Source organism: Sceloporus undulatus, chromosome 1, assembly GCF_019175285.1.
Source record: "Sceloporus undulatus isolate JIND9_A2432 ecotype Alabama chromosome 1, SceUnd_v1.1, whole genome shotgun sequence".
Lineage (NCBI taxonomy): Eukaryota > Metazoa > Chordata > Lepidosauria > Squamata > Phrynosomatidae > Sceloporus > Sceloporus undulatus.
The window spans coordinates 96,220,789-96,235,086 of NC_056522.1; the positions used below are offsets into that span (position 1 = coordinate 96,220,789).

General features: G+C 40.5%; 1 protein-coding gene across 1 annotated transcript in view; it reads left to right on the forward strand.

The window, feature by feature from the left end:
- Window positions 1-14,298, forward strand: part of STX7 (syntaxin 7) — a 60,590-nt gene that overhangs the window by 30,599 nt on the left and 15,693 nt on the right. Inside the window, exons 3-6 of the mRNA XM_042440108.1 lie at window positions 7,246-7,312; window positions 10,908-10,998; window positions 11,773-11,910; window positions 13,043-13,095. Of these exons, the coding sequence (XP_042296042.1) occupies window positions 7,246-7,312; window positions 10,908-10,998; window positions 11,773-11,910; window positions 13,043-13,095 (349 nt within the window). The remainder of the gene's footprint in view (window positions 1-7,245; window positions 7,313-10,907; window positions 10,999-11,772; window positions 11,911-13,042; window positions 13,096-14,298) is intronic.

Genomic DNA, 14,298 nt, shown 5'->3' on the forward strand with positions numbered 1-14,298 from the left:
CGAATCACATGCCTTCCTGATCACCCCTTGGTGGCCATGGCAACTGTGGTTTGTGCCTCTCCTACATCTGGCCCATGGGAATTACCTCTACCTGCCTTTGCATCCTGATTCCTCACCATGCACGATGGTCAGGTTCAACACCCGGACCTTGAGACACTTTGCCTCGTCGCTTGGCGGATTCAATATGACAGCATTGCCCGAATTTGAGCAGACTGTTATATAAGCAGCTCACAGGCCATTGACATAGAAACCTTACAGTCTGAAATGTACTAAATTTCTGATATTTTTGACAGACAAAAATCTGTCCCCATCTCAAGTTTTGGAATTCCTAATGTCTCTAGTGGAAGCTGGACTCTACATTTTTTCCCTTAAAGTGTTGCCTGGCTGCTGTCTGTGCTCAATGGACTCCCATCCTTCTTTCAAGATCCCATGATTTAGAAGTTCCTCAAAGAATTCATTAATCTTGATCCTCCATTGTCAGTACCGATACCAGCTTGGAGTCTCGAGTTGGTCCTTGCGCAAATTTCCAAGCACCCCTTTGAATCCATGGCTACAGCTGATCTCAGACTTCTCACTTGGAAGACTGTCTTTCTTGTTGCCATCACTTCAGCGCACTGTGCAGGTGAACTTTGAGCACTGGGAGTCGACCAGCCGCACCTTCATTTCCATAAGGACAAAGTTGTTCTCCATCCAGACATAATCTTCTTGCCCAAGGTGGTGTCTTCCTTTCATTTGAGCCAGGATATTGTTCTACCAGCCTTGGCTCTGAATCTGACCTCTGGTACTGGATGTGTCCTACATTCATTTGATGTTCAAAGAGCACTCACATTTTTTGTCCACCGTACTTTGGATTTGAGATGATCTGAGAGACTGTTGGTTTGCTACATGGATTTGAAGCTCGGACTTCCAATCACTCCTCAGCATTTCTCAAAATGGGTGACTCCTACCATTCACTTAGCCTATGAACTCTTAGGGAAGACTCCTTCCACTGGAATTCGAGCACACTTTACAAGGGAGGTAGCAACGATCTCTGGCTTTCTCAGTGGAGTGCCCCAAAGTTGCAGCCTGGTCCCAGCCACTGACTTTCATCTCACACTACAGGCTGGATACCAGGTTGAGAAATGATGCTGCTTTTGGGAGGTCAGTGTTGCTTTCTGGTTTGCATTGAGGTTTGTTGCATTGCATGCTTTCTACTTGCATGTTTAATAAAACATAGTTTCATTTACTATACATGATGCTTGGTGTCACGACACTCCCTCCTCCTGTGACTTTAGCTTGTTAGTGTAATCCGTTTGTGTTATTCACAGAGATCACAACGAAGAAGAACAGGTTGCTTACCTTTAAGTGTAGTTCTTTGAGTGGTCATCTGTGAATTCACACAAACCCGCTCATTCTCCCCTCAGGTCATATCGTGCTCTTGCTCATGTTCCCTCATTATGCTGCTCTGCAGCATCCAAGTGGAAGTGAGGGGAAAGAGTGGGAACGCTAGGGGTATATAGGGTGGGTAAAGCTACTGCCCAAAAATCATCCCTAGTAATTCTAGAAGGTCCCGAATGTTTCTGCGTTGGTGCAGGAAGCCCATTTATTCAGGGATGACCACTTGAAGAACTACAGTTACAGGTAAGCAACCTGTCCTCCATATTGTGTACAGTGGAGCCTTGCCTTATGTGGGGATCCATTCTGGACCACCACCACCACCCCCTCGTAAGGCAAATACCGCATAAGCTCAAGCCCATGGGGCTTGTGTTTACGGCAGCGCAGTATGCTTGCGCCACAGGCGCACGTGTCATTCAATGTACAGCAGCACTGCTGCCGCATAAACTGGAAACCTCGTATGGCGCACCCGCATATGGAGCAGGTGCATTGTACTAACAGTGATGTCTTGTCCAGAGCAGAGGTTATGCACCAGGCACTCCCATTACTTTTAAAGTGTTACATTACCCAATATATATTTGTAATGTGATCCCTTTCTCTTTCCTGTCTCCAGTTTGGTAATCTGGCATTTCTCCTACATGGCAGGGGATTGTACTGGATGGTCTTGGTAGTCCCTTCCAACTCTATGATATTTTTATTCTTGCTTCATATATTGTAAAAGGCTTTCTTGTTTAATTTTGAGCATCATTTTGCTTGCATTGGAAATCAGTGCAATAGTCCAGTACAACTCTACAACTCCTGATGGTCCCTTTCTTGGAGACTGGCATATATACTGAATATTGTCAGTCTTCAGGGGGCATTGCTTTATTTTGCATATTTGTTGGCAGAATTTTTGTTAGAATTTTGATGGATTCCATATCTACAATTTGAAATAGCACTATGGGTAAGATATCTGTTTGTGGCGATTTATTCCTCCTGAGCGCTTTGAAAGGCTTTTCCGTTTCACTTTCTAAAACTGGGTTCATCTTCAAATGGTTTTTCCTTGAAGAAATCTGTAATCATTTCATCTGTTTTGTATAGTTCTTCAGTGTCTCTCCACATTCGCTGGGGTTAGAGGCACAGGTCCTCTGTGAATGTGGAAAAACCACAAATAACAAAAACACTATGTTTTTACCTGAGAGAACACTTCTTAGGAATTTCTAGGTCCTCCAGTGTGACTCTGTGGTCAACATCAGCCAGACATTGACCATAGACCTGTGCTAGAGGAGCAACTCTCTAGGGTCCTTCAGTGTGACTTTTGGTTAAAGTTGACCATAGAGTTGCACTGGCCGACCTAAATATTCCTAGAGAGAATATATTAATAAAATTGATGAATAATCAAATCCGCTAAAGTCAAAGCCACAAATGTGGAAGGACAAGTGTTGGTAATGTAGGGTGTTCCCCTGCTGGTAGTATAGCATCACCATATTGCTGTAATTTTTCAAATCTTGTCAAAGAGGTCTCTTATTCTGTCTTTGTTATTGTCGTCTTCTATTTGTGTACATTAATACTTACAAGAGTTCTCTTTGTCCCAGCACACAGTTCACTGAACAGTTGCATTCAAGATTCTCAATATTTTTCTGTCATTTTTTATTTCAGCTTTTTGTTTGCTCTTAACTGCCTGAAGAGTTTTGTCTGACATCCACTCAACCTCCTCTGCCTTTTTGGTTACAGATAGTGTCTTTCTGATTTCCTCCCTAACAATGGCTGCTTCTGCACCTCAGAAATAATCCAATTCGACACTTCTTTAACTGCCATGGCTCAATGGTATGGAATTCTGGGATTTGTAGTTCCGTGAGATATTTAGCCTACTCTGTCAGAGAGCTCTGGTGCCACAACAAACTACAATTCCCAGAATCCCATAGCATTGAGTCATGGCAGTTAAAATGGTGTCAAACTGGATTGTTTCCGTAGTGTGAATGCAGCCAGTATTTCTGGCTGCAATCCAGAGTTCTTCACTACAGAAGAACTATACTAGAGAAACAAGCCGGTTTGATTCTTGACTTAATAGTGCAAATCTGTTAACTTGCTTTGCATTGAAAGGTAATACAGTTGGCCCTTCTTATACACTGATTTTTTATACACAGATTCAAGCATCCACAGTTTGAAAATGTTCAAAAAAGTATAAATTTCAAATATCAAACCTTGATTTTCCATTTTTTTATAAGGGACACCATTTTGTTATGTCATTATATTTAATGGGACTTGAGCATACATGGATTTTGTTATGTGTGGGAGATCTTGGAACCAAATGCCAGCGTATAACAAGGGTCCACTGTAGTCCCAAAATTAACTTCACTCATCTAGTCTTCCTTAACTAACCCAGTCTTTCCTCTGTTAATATTACGCATATGGCCTAAATCTAATTGTTAGGTCCAATTGAAGTACATCCACTGAATGAATGAGAACTTGATAGGTCAGATTTAACGTAAGTTACATTCAACCACTGGGCCTACTTAAGTTGGAACTACAATTTCATGAAGACCTATAACTGTTAAATCAATTTATAGCATGCACTAAGAGCTAACTGAACAATAAAGTATCTAAAGGGAATAAGTTTCACGTTACATAAAAAAAACTTTTAAATGTATGTAGCCTCTGGAGTGTTGCTGAATTCCCATTGTTGCCAGGATCATATGTTGCAATGAGGGGAGGAAAGCGCACTATTTGGGTCATCCTATGTCCTCCAGCCCTTAGCATGTACTATAAAGAGAGCCACAAGGGGGAGATAGTTTTGTGGTTTGATGTATTTTTGCTGGTTTGCTTCTGTCTAGATGGCCAGTAGGTGGCATTCATGCAGAAGAAGTGCTAGTGATGTCCATACCTGTGTTTAATTTTAACACAGCCCTCACTGTGATTTTATTCTAAGTACTGTAAATAGTTCAGATCAGAAATACTTATTTATATATGGCCTCTCCATATTAAATAGATTGTAGACTGTAGACTGGATCTTGCCAACATTTCAAGACATCCTTTCCATCTGTTACATTTGGGTCTCTAAGAAATAAAACTCTAGGTAATTTTTTCTTTTTAGAAATTATGCAGTCCCCAGTAATTTGGTTTTGGGAGTTCACTAATTACCTCCCCCCTTTGCTTCCGGGTAAAAAAAAATATGCTGTTTGATAGATAAAAGTGGACAAAATGGAGTACTAGAACTGCCTAAATTTTGTGCAGCCTCTAAAATCTCCCTTGTGAACTTTAACAATAGTAATGTAAACTCTAGAGAACAAAACTCCAGAGAACAAAGTCCTTGGAGGGATTTAGACTTGTTTTTTCTTGTATAAGAAATGGATCCTGAAAGTCAAGTATTTTATGCCTTAGCATCATTCTTTGAATCTTAGGCCCTATACAGACAGCCAAAATAAAGCTGCTTCGAGTCACTTTGGAGATATGGTGTTTCAATGATACATGCATCCTAAGAGTCCAGAAGCCGCACTGAAGCCATGCTCCACTCCTAAGGACTGGAGTGCAGCTTTGGTGAAGCTTCCAGACTCTTAGGACGAATGCACCATTGAAACACCATACCTCCAAAGTGACTCGAAGCAGCTTTATTCTGGCTGGCTGTATCAGGCCTTACTGTATTATTTCTTTGCACCAGAGTGATACAGTGGTTTGAGGGTTGGGCTACAACTCTGGAGATTAGGGTTCAATTCCCTGCTTGACTATGGAAACTCACTGGGTAAATTTGGACAAGTCACACTCTCAGCCCCACAGAAAACCCTTAGGGTTGCCATAAGTCTGAAACAATTTGAAGGTACACAACAACAGCAAATAGTCCCTAAACTAACTCCTGAGTTCCTGTGCTGCCTTCCCTCATCCAGTTCCTTCTTAATATCTTGAAATACAAGCTTGTGTCATTCCTAATCATCATGGCCAATAGGGAAAGCTGTACTAATATAATAGTCAGAACATAAGAAACCTGGATTGAAATCTCACTCAGCTTTCTTGCTTAAACACCAATTGATGACTAGATAAACTGTAACAAAATCATATATTTTACAGGAATTTGGTAAGAGAAGGTGGCCAAATTGGATGTTTAGAGAATTTTCTTTGTGTTCTTTACTTGTTTCCTGGAACCAGTTGTGAACCAGTGAATCGGGCAAGTGGATATATGCTAAAACTGAAGGAGGATCTTCAGTCCCCCCTCCCCCCAGTAATCTGAATTGGGGAGGGAGAGCTTTGTAGTTGCTGGTCTTGTTATGCAAGTGTTTTGTGATTCTCAGTTCTCTGTTTAGTGCAAATCTTCCAAATGGATATTCATATATATTCAGTTAACATGGGCACTTTTTCACTAGTATTGTTATGGATTGTGTCACTTGCCACTTGTCTCTTTCTCACTGAAAGTGCAAAGAAGTTCAAAATGTCTTTTAAATGCTTGCTTGTTGTGTTCTGAGGTTTTGGATAGCATTAATATACAGACATGCTTCAGTTAACAAAGCTTCTGAGACAGAAGTTTCATTTTCAAAATCTTTTAAGTTCTGCCCAGCCAACAATTTCCTCTTTGTCTTCTGTTTAGCAAGAATTTTTTTAGCAGCATTAGTATTGTGAGGATGGTGAAGGTGGGCTGGGAAAAAAACTTTATCGCTGGGTTGCAAAGGCATGTCTGTAGTAAACATCAAAGTAAAGCTTGAACAGGGAAGGGGCAAGTTCTAGCCAGTCCAACTGTAGCTGCGTATGCCTCCTTACAACAGGGACAACATTTTGAAATCCCTTACTGAGCATGCATGAACAACAAAACAGAGAAAAGGAGAGAGCAGATAATCCACATTAGCTACCCCCAGTGTGTTTTAAGAACATAGATCTATAAATCTGGGCAAGAGCCAGTGTGGTGTAATGGTTTGAATGTTGGACTATGACTCTGGAAACCAGGTTCAATTCCAGCTCGGCCATGAAACCCACTGGGTGACCTTGGGCAAGTCACATGCTCTCAACTTCAGGGGAAGACAGTGACAAACCTTTGAGCAAATCTTGCCAAGAAAACCCCATGATAGATCAGCCTTAAGGTTGCCATAAGTGATAAAACAATTTGAAGGCACACAACAGGAACAACAAGAAGTTTGGCCACCAACATGGAAATTATTTTAAAATTGGAAGCTGGTGAAATTTAAAAAAAAATCCCTGGCTTGAAGTGGTCTCCAGGGCTTGCCTACATGATTAAAATACTCCTCATTCAGTTTGAATAGACTAAGATTTGGAGGATATTCAGGCTTGGGGAGGGGGGATTCATGAAATGAGCAGAAAAAGAAGATTCCAAATGCTTTTGTTTACTTATGTGAGGCTTACCAGACCTGGTTATTTTATTTCACATGTGCATATCTTTTATGTATTGTTTAACAGCATTGGTTATGGGAAGATGGTGACGGAAGGCTGGAGAAACACAAACTTATAAAAAAAATTGCTAAAACACACACACACTTGCTAAAAACATGTTCAAGCTTCTCTTCTTTTTTGTGGTGACAAAACAATCTCTATTCTAGCCAAGTTATTTCTGCCTCTGCTACCAAAATTTCTGTTAAAGGAGTCATGCCTAGGAACACATCTACTTTGTTAAATGAGGTATACTTATATACCCTAAGCACATTGGCAGTTATTTGTGCAACATTTATATTACAATAAATGTTTTAAGATGTGATCTGAAAGGCCTCAGCTTTCACCAGTTCAGCTTGTACTGTACTGTGATTTACTTTGATAGTTGTGGTGAATTTGACCTACCACAGCTCTTGTCAACTGATATAGGTTTCTGAATTGTCAATTAGAAATGCATGAAATTGTGGAGGAAATGTATCATTTACAAAAGCTCTCTCTTCCTCTTTTTTTTTTTTTTGTGAACAGCTGCAGAAATACAAAGAGTACTGAATCAACTGGGAACACAAGACACACATGAATTGCGGCAACAGCTGTAAGTGCTTCATGAGATGACCTTTGATTTGACTACATTGAGGATATCTTCTCAATATGTGTTTCTGCGTTACCAAACTGCTCAGCAACTTTAAAACATTTGCCAACAAAAAGATAAAGTGTGTGGAACCAAGTTATGTTTATATGTTGATGTTAATTCGTCAAGTTATCTTATTGGCACTATTAAACACCCAGATGGTATTGGAAACAGCAACATACAAAGCTAACTAAAGCTACTGAAAGCTCAGCCCATTTTCATATTTGCTGCCTTTAGCATCTTGGAAATTGTTATCAGGTTTGTTTCATGGTACAGTCGGCTGATTTTGATGAGTGATATAAATGTGTAATATAGCATGGCATAAAAAGGAGGAGTGTACTCCAAAATATTACAGTGACTGCTGGGGATGGGGGCATTGCAGTAAAAATGTGTTATTTCTGCTTTGTGGTGTTTATAGCAATAGCAAGTGCATTTCTATACTGCTTCTTGATGTACTAAAACCTGGAATGACCTGCTGGAAGAGATTCGCCAGTTATCCTCACTCGAGGATTTTAAAAAGGCATCAAAAGCCTTTCTCTTTCGGCAGGCCTTCCCCGATTGATAATGTCCAGAACCATTTGAATCCCCCTCCTTTTATTATTTTCCTTTCATTATTTTTCTTATTTGCGGTTTGTTTTTGTTTTTTGTTTTAATTTTGATGTATTGTTATGTGCTTTTTAACCACGTTTTACTGTTTAATTTTAAAGTTAGGAGGGAGGGTTGGGCCGGGGTCTTGTGGGGCTTGTTATTTTTATTATTGTGTATTGTATGAACTTTGTTGTTACCCGCCTCGATCCTCAAAGCGGAAGAGGCGGGATATAAATATTATTATTATTATTATTATTATTATTATTATTATTATTATATTACTAAGCGGTTTACAAAGTGTAAGCTAATTGTTCCCAACAAGCTGGGTACTCATTTTAGCGACCTACAGAAGGATACCAGACTGAGTCAACCCAGAGCCCCAGGCTGGTTTTGAACCCACAAATAGGTATCAGTGGTGCATCTGGAGTCTAAGTAGATAATAAAATTTAAGATTCATTTCAGCAGAAACTTTAAAAATGTTGTTGCATATAACTATGCAGCCATAGTTTTCTGTTGATGGTTATCAATAGTATTTAATCCCTTTTTGTGTCCTGTTCATATATCAGAGATAGTACAGTCCGTCCTCGCCTGACGCAGGGGATACGTTCCGGATCCCTCCGCATAAGGCGAATTCCGCCTATGCTCGAGCCCCATTGGAAACAATGGGGCTCGGGCGCGGCGGCGCAGGCATGCGCAGGGCACAACGGGTGCGCACGACCATTCAATTGAATGGGACGCGCCGCCCCCTCCGCCCTGCGCGCCCTGCGGCTTGAGCGCGTATGCTCAAGGCCGCGTATGGCGCGGGCGCACTGTATAAACTGCATCGTGAAAGAACAGACTTAACTGTTTGTATCACTCTGCTGTGTCATATATTCCCTCCACCAACTTTGGCCTGGGCCTGATTGCCAGGACCTGACCAGAGCGATTGGAAAATCAGCGCCTGGTATTTAAAGTAGAAAATTTGCATGTTGGCATCATTCTCTAGGGAGATTTTTCTCTATAATGCATAGGGGGGGAAAGATGGTAGATTAGGAGTGAACAGCCCTATATAGCTAATAATTGGTAAATTTAATAGTTCTTTTAATGGAACCTTGTGGGCCACTTGAAAATAGTGCCTTGAATGGGTTGAAAATCATACATTTAGAATTAATAACAAATAAGCACATAATTATCCCAGGTTGTTTTTGTTTTTACCAAATGCAGAAACTGAAGATGTGTTCATTTCTTTTCCTGGCTATTCCTTAGCTTAGCCAACTTTACAAAGCCAAATTTAGGAGTGGGAAATTTTTTTGGTTTTTTATTGTTGTTGTTAAACAACAAAGATAGTGTCCATACAAACCAAAATAAATGTTATTGTCCCACTCCCTCACTGATCTGTTTAGATGATGCACGGGGTCTAAACAGGTAAAACACGGGCCCAATGCACACCCCAGGATGATTCTCCAGAGTAAAACGAACCTGTTTTGTCCAAATCGGGGTGGAAACTCTAGAGCAGTATAACCCAAACTTTGATCCTCCAGGTGTTGTGGACTTCGTTTGCCAGAAATCCTAAACACCTTGGTCCACAGTCAGGAATTCTGGAAGATTAAATGCAAAACCATCTGGAGTACCAAAGTTTGAGAACCACTGCTCTAGTGAATCCCTTTAATGTGAAGACTGCATACTAATATGGGGATAGGGAGGGGGGCAATGGCAGACAGGTGAGCTGTTTGCCTCTTCTTGCCCAGAACTCCAGCTCCCCACCATTGCTTTCACATTCAAGTTCACATAGTTCCTCTGGTACCATTACTTTTCCAGATGTGCAAATTGATTGCACAAGGGCACATTAGCCCAACAATACCATTAATATAGTGTACAGATAGAATGGCTATTGCCATTTCACAAGCCATGGGAAAAGAAGGAGAGGGTTCTCTTGGGGAGTGTGCTGACAGTGCTACTGGTATTGGTCTATTGTGTGTGCCAATTGTGTGGGCAGCTGTTCCTCCCCATGGATCTGAAATTCCCAATGGTAAGCCAGGTTTTCCTCTCAATGCAGATCTGGCTAAAGAATCTGAATCTCTTAGGGATTTACTGGATTTCACCCAGTGATCTACCAGGTGGATCCTGGTCTTCCTGTCCATGTAATAGTTCAAGGCAAGCTCACAGTTGTCAGCCACAATATACTTTGATTCCACAATAGAACATGCTGTTCTCTTTAGAATTAATAGGTATTTTTATTCTTATTCTTCAAAAGCAGAATCTGTTATCCTCCTTAAATAGTGAATTTTTATATACCGTTGGAACATTTTGACCATTACATTACTTGCTTCTTTCTTAGCCCACTGATGAATATTTACATATAAAAATATTGACTATGCCTTTCATGACTCTTTTTAGCAATCTTCATTGAATAACTAATCACATTTGAAAACAAAATCTGATCCTTTACAATTCTTTGCCCTTGGTTTCCATAGAACTGTAGACAGTAGACATTTGACAAATGTCCAGTGTTCTAAATCCTAGCCTGAAGATTTCTTTCTGACAAGATTGGTCAACAGTACTGATAATATACCATATATACTTGTCTATAAGTTGACCTCATATATAAGTCGAGGGCAGGATTTGGGGCCAAAATTATGGATTTTGATTTGACCCTTGGATAAGTTGAGGATAAAACTTAGGGAAATACAACAAAAGATCTAAATGAAGAAGCAAAGGAAAACAATGCCAAAGAACGTACAAAATTCTGGCAGGCATAAAGGTCAAACTAAGGGCTGGGTGGAAGAGAGGAGGTCAGTGCTTTCGGGACAGATGTACTCTTGCCTTTCACCAGGGGATGATTCCCTTTTTAATATGAATTAAAGTAATGTTTACATTGACCCGTAGATACATCGACCTAGGTTTTTGGGGTCAATTTTTTTGACTAAAATTTCTAGACTTATACATGAGTATATACAGTAATCCAGTACCTGACTGTAACTTTCTGTTTTAGGCAGCAGAAGCAGCAGTATACAAACCAACTTGCCAAAGAGACAGACAAATACATTAAAGAGTTTGGATCTCTGCCTTCAATAACTGAACAGGTATAAAATATGAAAACCACTTTTATGTATTTTTTTCATTTACCTTTTCTCCTGATGTATATCAAAACATAAAGCATTGACAGAACTTCGTAGTATTTGATGTAATTAAAAGGCCAAGTGTTTCTGAACTACTAGGATTATAGGATTTATTCTGGTGCAGGCACTTAGATTATGATTATTTTAATCACATTGACTACAGTCTTGTGCACAACTAGGCTGCTTAAATCTTGTTGATATTAAGCAGCCTAAATACATGCAGCATTGTAACTTCTCTGTTTACACTGTGCATGTGCATTACACCCAAAATAGAACTAAGGTGCCTTTTCAGCAAACCCTCTTAGAGATGACTGCTCAATCTCCAGCTCTATGTTTTTGTGTGTAAAAAGAAAATCATCAATTTATTATCAATAAATCTAGAGTGGGGTAACTTTGGCAGGCCAAAGGGCCAATTCTCTGATAAGTACCACCTGGAGGATGCATGGACCAAAACACAGGGAAGCAACCCTAGAAGTGGCTGGAGACTTGCAGGAAGAGCAATTCAACTTTCTTATTGCCAAAAAGAGGCCAATTATGGAGCACCAGGTAGGGGGAATTAAGGTCTGCTTAAACAGTTCTGGGAGCTACATCTGAAATCAAGGCCACACTTTACTCACACCTGGTGTAGATGTTTGTCAGGTTCTTGCTTTGAACCAAAAAAGGACAGTGCTGTACAGAGGTTCAACTGGTCAGCTGAAGAAATGCCTTGCTTTGTTAATTAACTTTTTCTTCTTTCAGCGTCAAAGAAAAATACAAAAGGACCGACTTGTGAATGAGTTCACTACAGCCCTTACAAACTTCCAACGAGTCCAAAGACAAGCTGCTGAGAAAGAGAGAGAACTTGTAGCAAGAGTGCGATCTAGCTCGAGGGTGTCGGTAAGTACATACGGTGGGCCCTTGGCCCCCCCCCCCCCCCCCGGAGTATGGGAAAAAATGTGTATGCTTAAGTCCCATTCTGGCAGCTCACTCTCATGCATGGTGGGTCGCATATGCCTGCGCCACACACCATTTTGCCCTCTGGGGCTTGCCGTGCATGTAAGCTCAAAGCCACAACGTATGGTGCAGGCAGACTGTATTAACCTATATATTAATAGTAATAGAAGAAAATGCAATTTTTCCCATTTGGTGGCCCACAGAAAGCCTTTATGGAAAGTTAGATGACCTTAGCAATGGGTTCAAGCAGACGGGACAGTAGGAGAGGTCTGCAGCTCCTGCCCTGGTTGCCCCAGGACTACCCTGGGACCATGGCAACCAGACACTGTGGTCCCAAGGGAACCTGCTGCCGCAGTCCTTAACAGGCCGTGAAAAAGAGTGGTAAGAAATCGTTCCTTTCATGGCCAGTTTTGGGCTGCTTTTGGCAACCCAGGTACAGCCTGTGTGTGGCATTTGAGCGATTCAGGGGCATTTGTCATGTGCATGCCCTGCCCTCAGATCAGCTTGACAATGGCCCTTTTGGGCCATCTGTTTGAATTGATACACAGGGTGGCTGATGAGGGGGAAGGTGGGTTCATGCCTAAAATTGTACCCCCCTGCATTCCATCCCACATTGTTTTGGGGACAGGATTTTTCATGCATAAGATACTGTACATTTAATCGGTGGATGTAAATTATTCATTTATTTCATTTTTGAAAATGAAGATGAATAATTTCTGCAGTTTTCTTTCTGCTACAGACATTCACACAGTCTGCACTTGGTATTAATTTATCCTGAAGTGTTTGGGGAAATTATAGTGCAAAAGCCACTGTTTCCAGATAACCACTTGTCCAAGATTTTTTTTCACAAAACAAGTTTGTTGTTGTACACAGAACTACATCACTTTCTTTGTAAAACACTACATGAATTCTGTAAAATATTACCACTTCTGTGTTATCTTCCTGACCAGATTTCCTTGGTCGGGAAAGCAATTTTTCAGTTGGTAAAAAAATAACAATGATTATACTTTCCATCTTGATTGAGTAATCCTGATTTAATTGTTTGATGCATTTTTTTCCTGTACAAACTTCACAGGGTGGAGCTACAGAGGAAAGCTACAGAGACGGAACACTTGTCTCCTGGGACAGGTAAGAAGGGCTATAACACCTGATAAATATGTCATTTATTGAACACAAATGAAAACACAATTCCTTTGGGTTAGTAACCCATTAATCCTACCTACACTTTCTTTTTCTTTGCTTCCACTGTGTAAACTTTTTTCCATTTTTTGTCACTCTTCTTTTACTTCCACCGAAATACTTGCTCAGCCTGTAGCTAGTGTAGGAACCTGTTCTTTTTTACTCTACCAGACTATTGTTCCTCCTCTCCTCCCCACCCCCCTGCATTTTTTCTTTTGTTGACCTTTCTCTTCCCTTACCACAGTACTTGTTCAGCCTTTATTTGTCCTAAATCAGTTCCCCATCCTTACTAGGCACCAGAGGTTGTCAGATTCAAGTTCCAGATGTGTACATATTATGCAAATTACTTTTATTCAGATCATGTGCTGTGTTTCAAAAGGTCTGAGTAGGGGAATTAACAGATTGTATGGGTACATACTCAGAAATACTCCTTTCAAAGATGGTTTTAAAATAAAGGATAGAAGGGTGGCTATTCCTAGTTTGTTTGCATATAATGGAAGAACGTTTGATGAGGGATATTCCTTGCCATTCACTGTGGCAAGGTCTATTACCTATCCTATCCCTGTGTGGTTTGCTGCACATTCAGAACACTTTTTGGGAAAACGAATCTTTCTAGTGACCGGGGGAGAGGGTACAGTCAGCCCTCCATATCCATGGATTCTGCATCCATGGAATCAACCATCCACAGCTTGAAAATGTCCCCCCTCAAAAAAAAAACAAAACAAAAAAAAACCAAAAAAAAAAAACCAAAAAACAAATCTTGATTTTGTCAATTTATATAAGGGAGACCATTTTGCTAAGCCACTGTATATAATGGGACTTGAGCATCCATTGATTCTAGTATCCACAGTAGCTCTTGGAACCAAATTCCAGCAGATACCAAGGGCCCACTGACTTGTCATTGGCAACCAGATTTGTGTACCGTGATAGATCCTTGCTCTGCCACAGAGGTATCAGTGGCAGTCACAAACAAAGCCAAAAAGTTGAAACCTCATTGATAATCATTTTAAAAAACAACAATATTGCTATTCCAGCATTCTAATTTATAAATCTCTTATGTTGTGAAAAAGGTAACCATGGGGCAGGAGAGGGTTAATTATTGGACACCAAAAGTGGCATGGCAACTAGAACACTTTCCCACTTTGACTCATT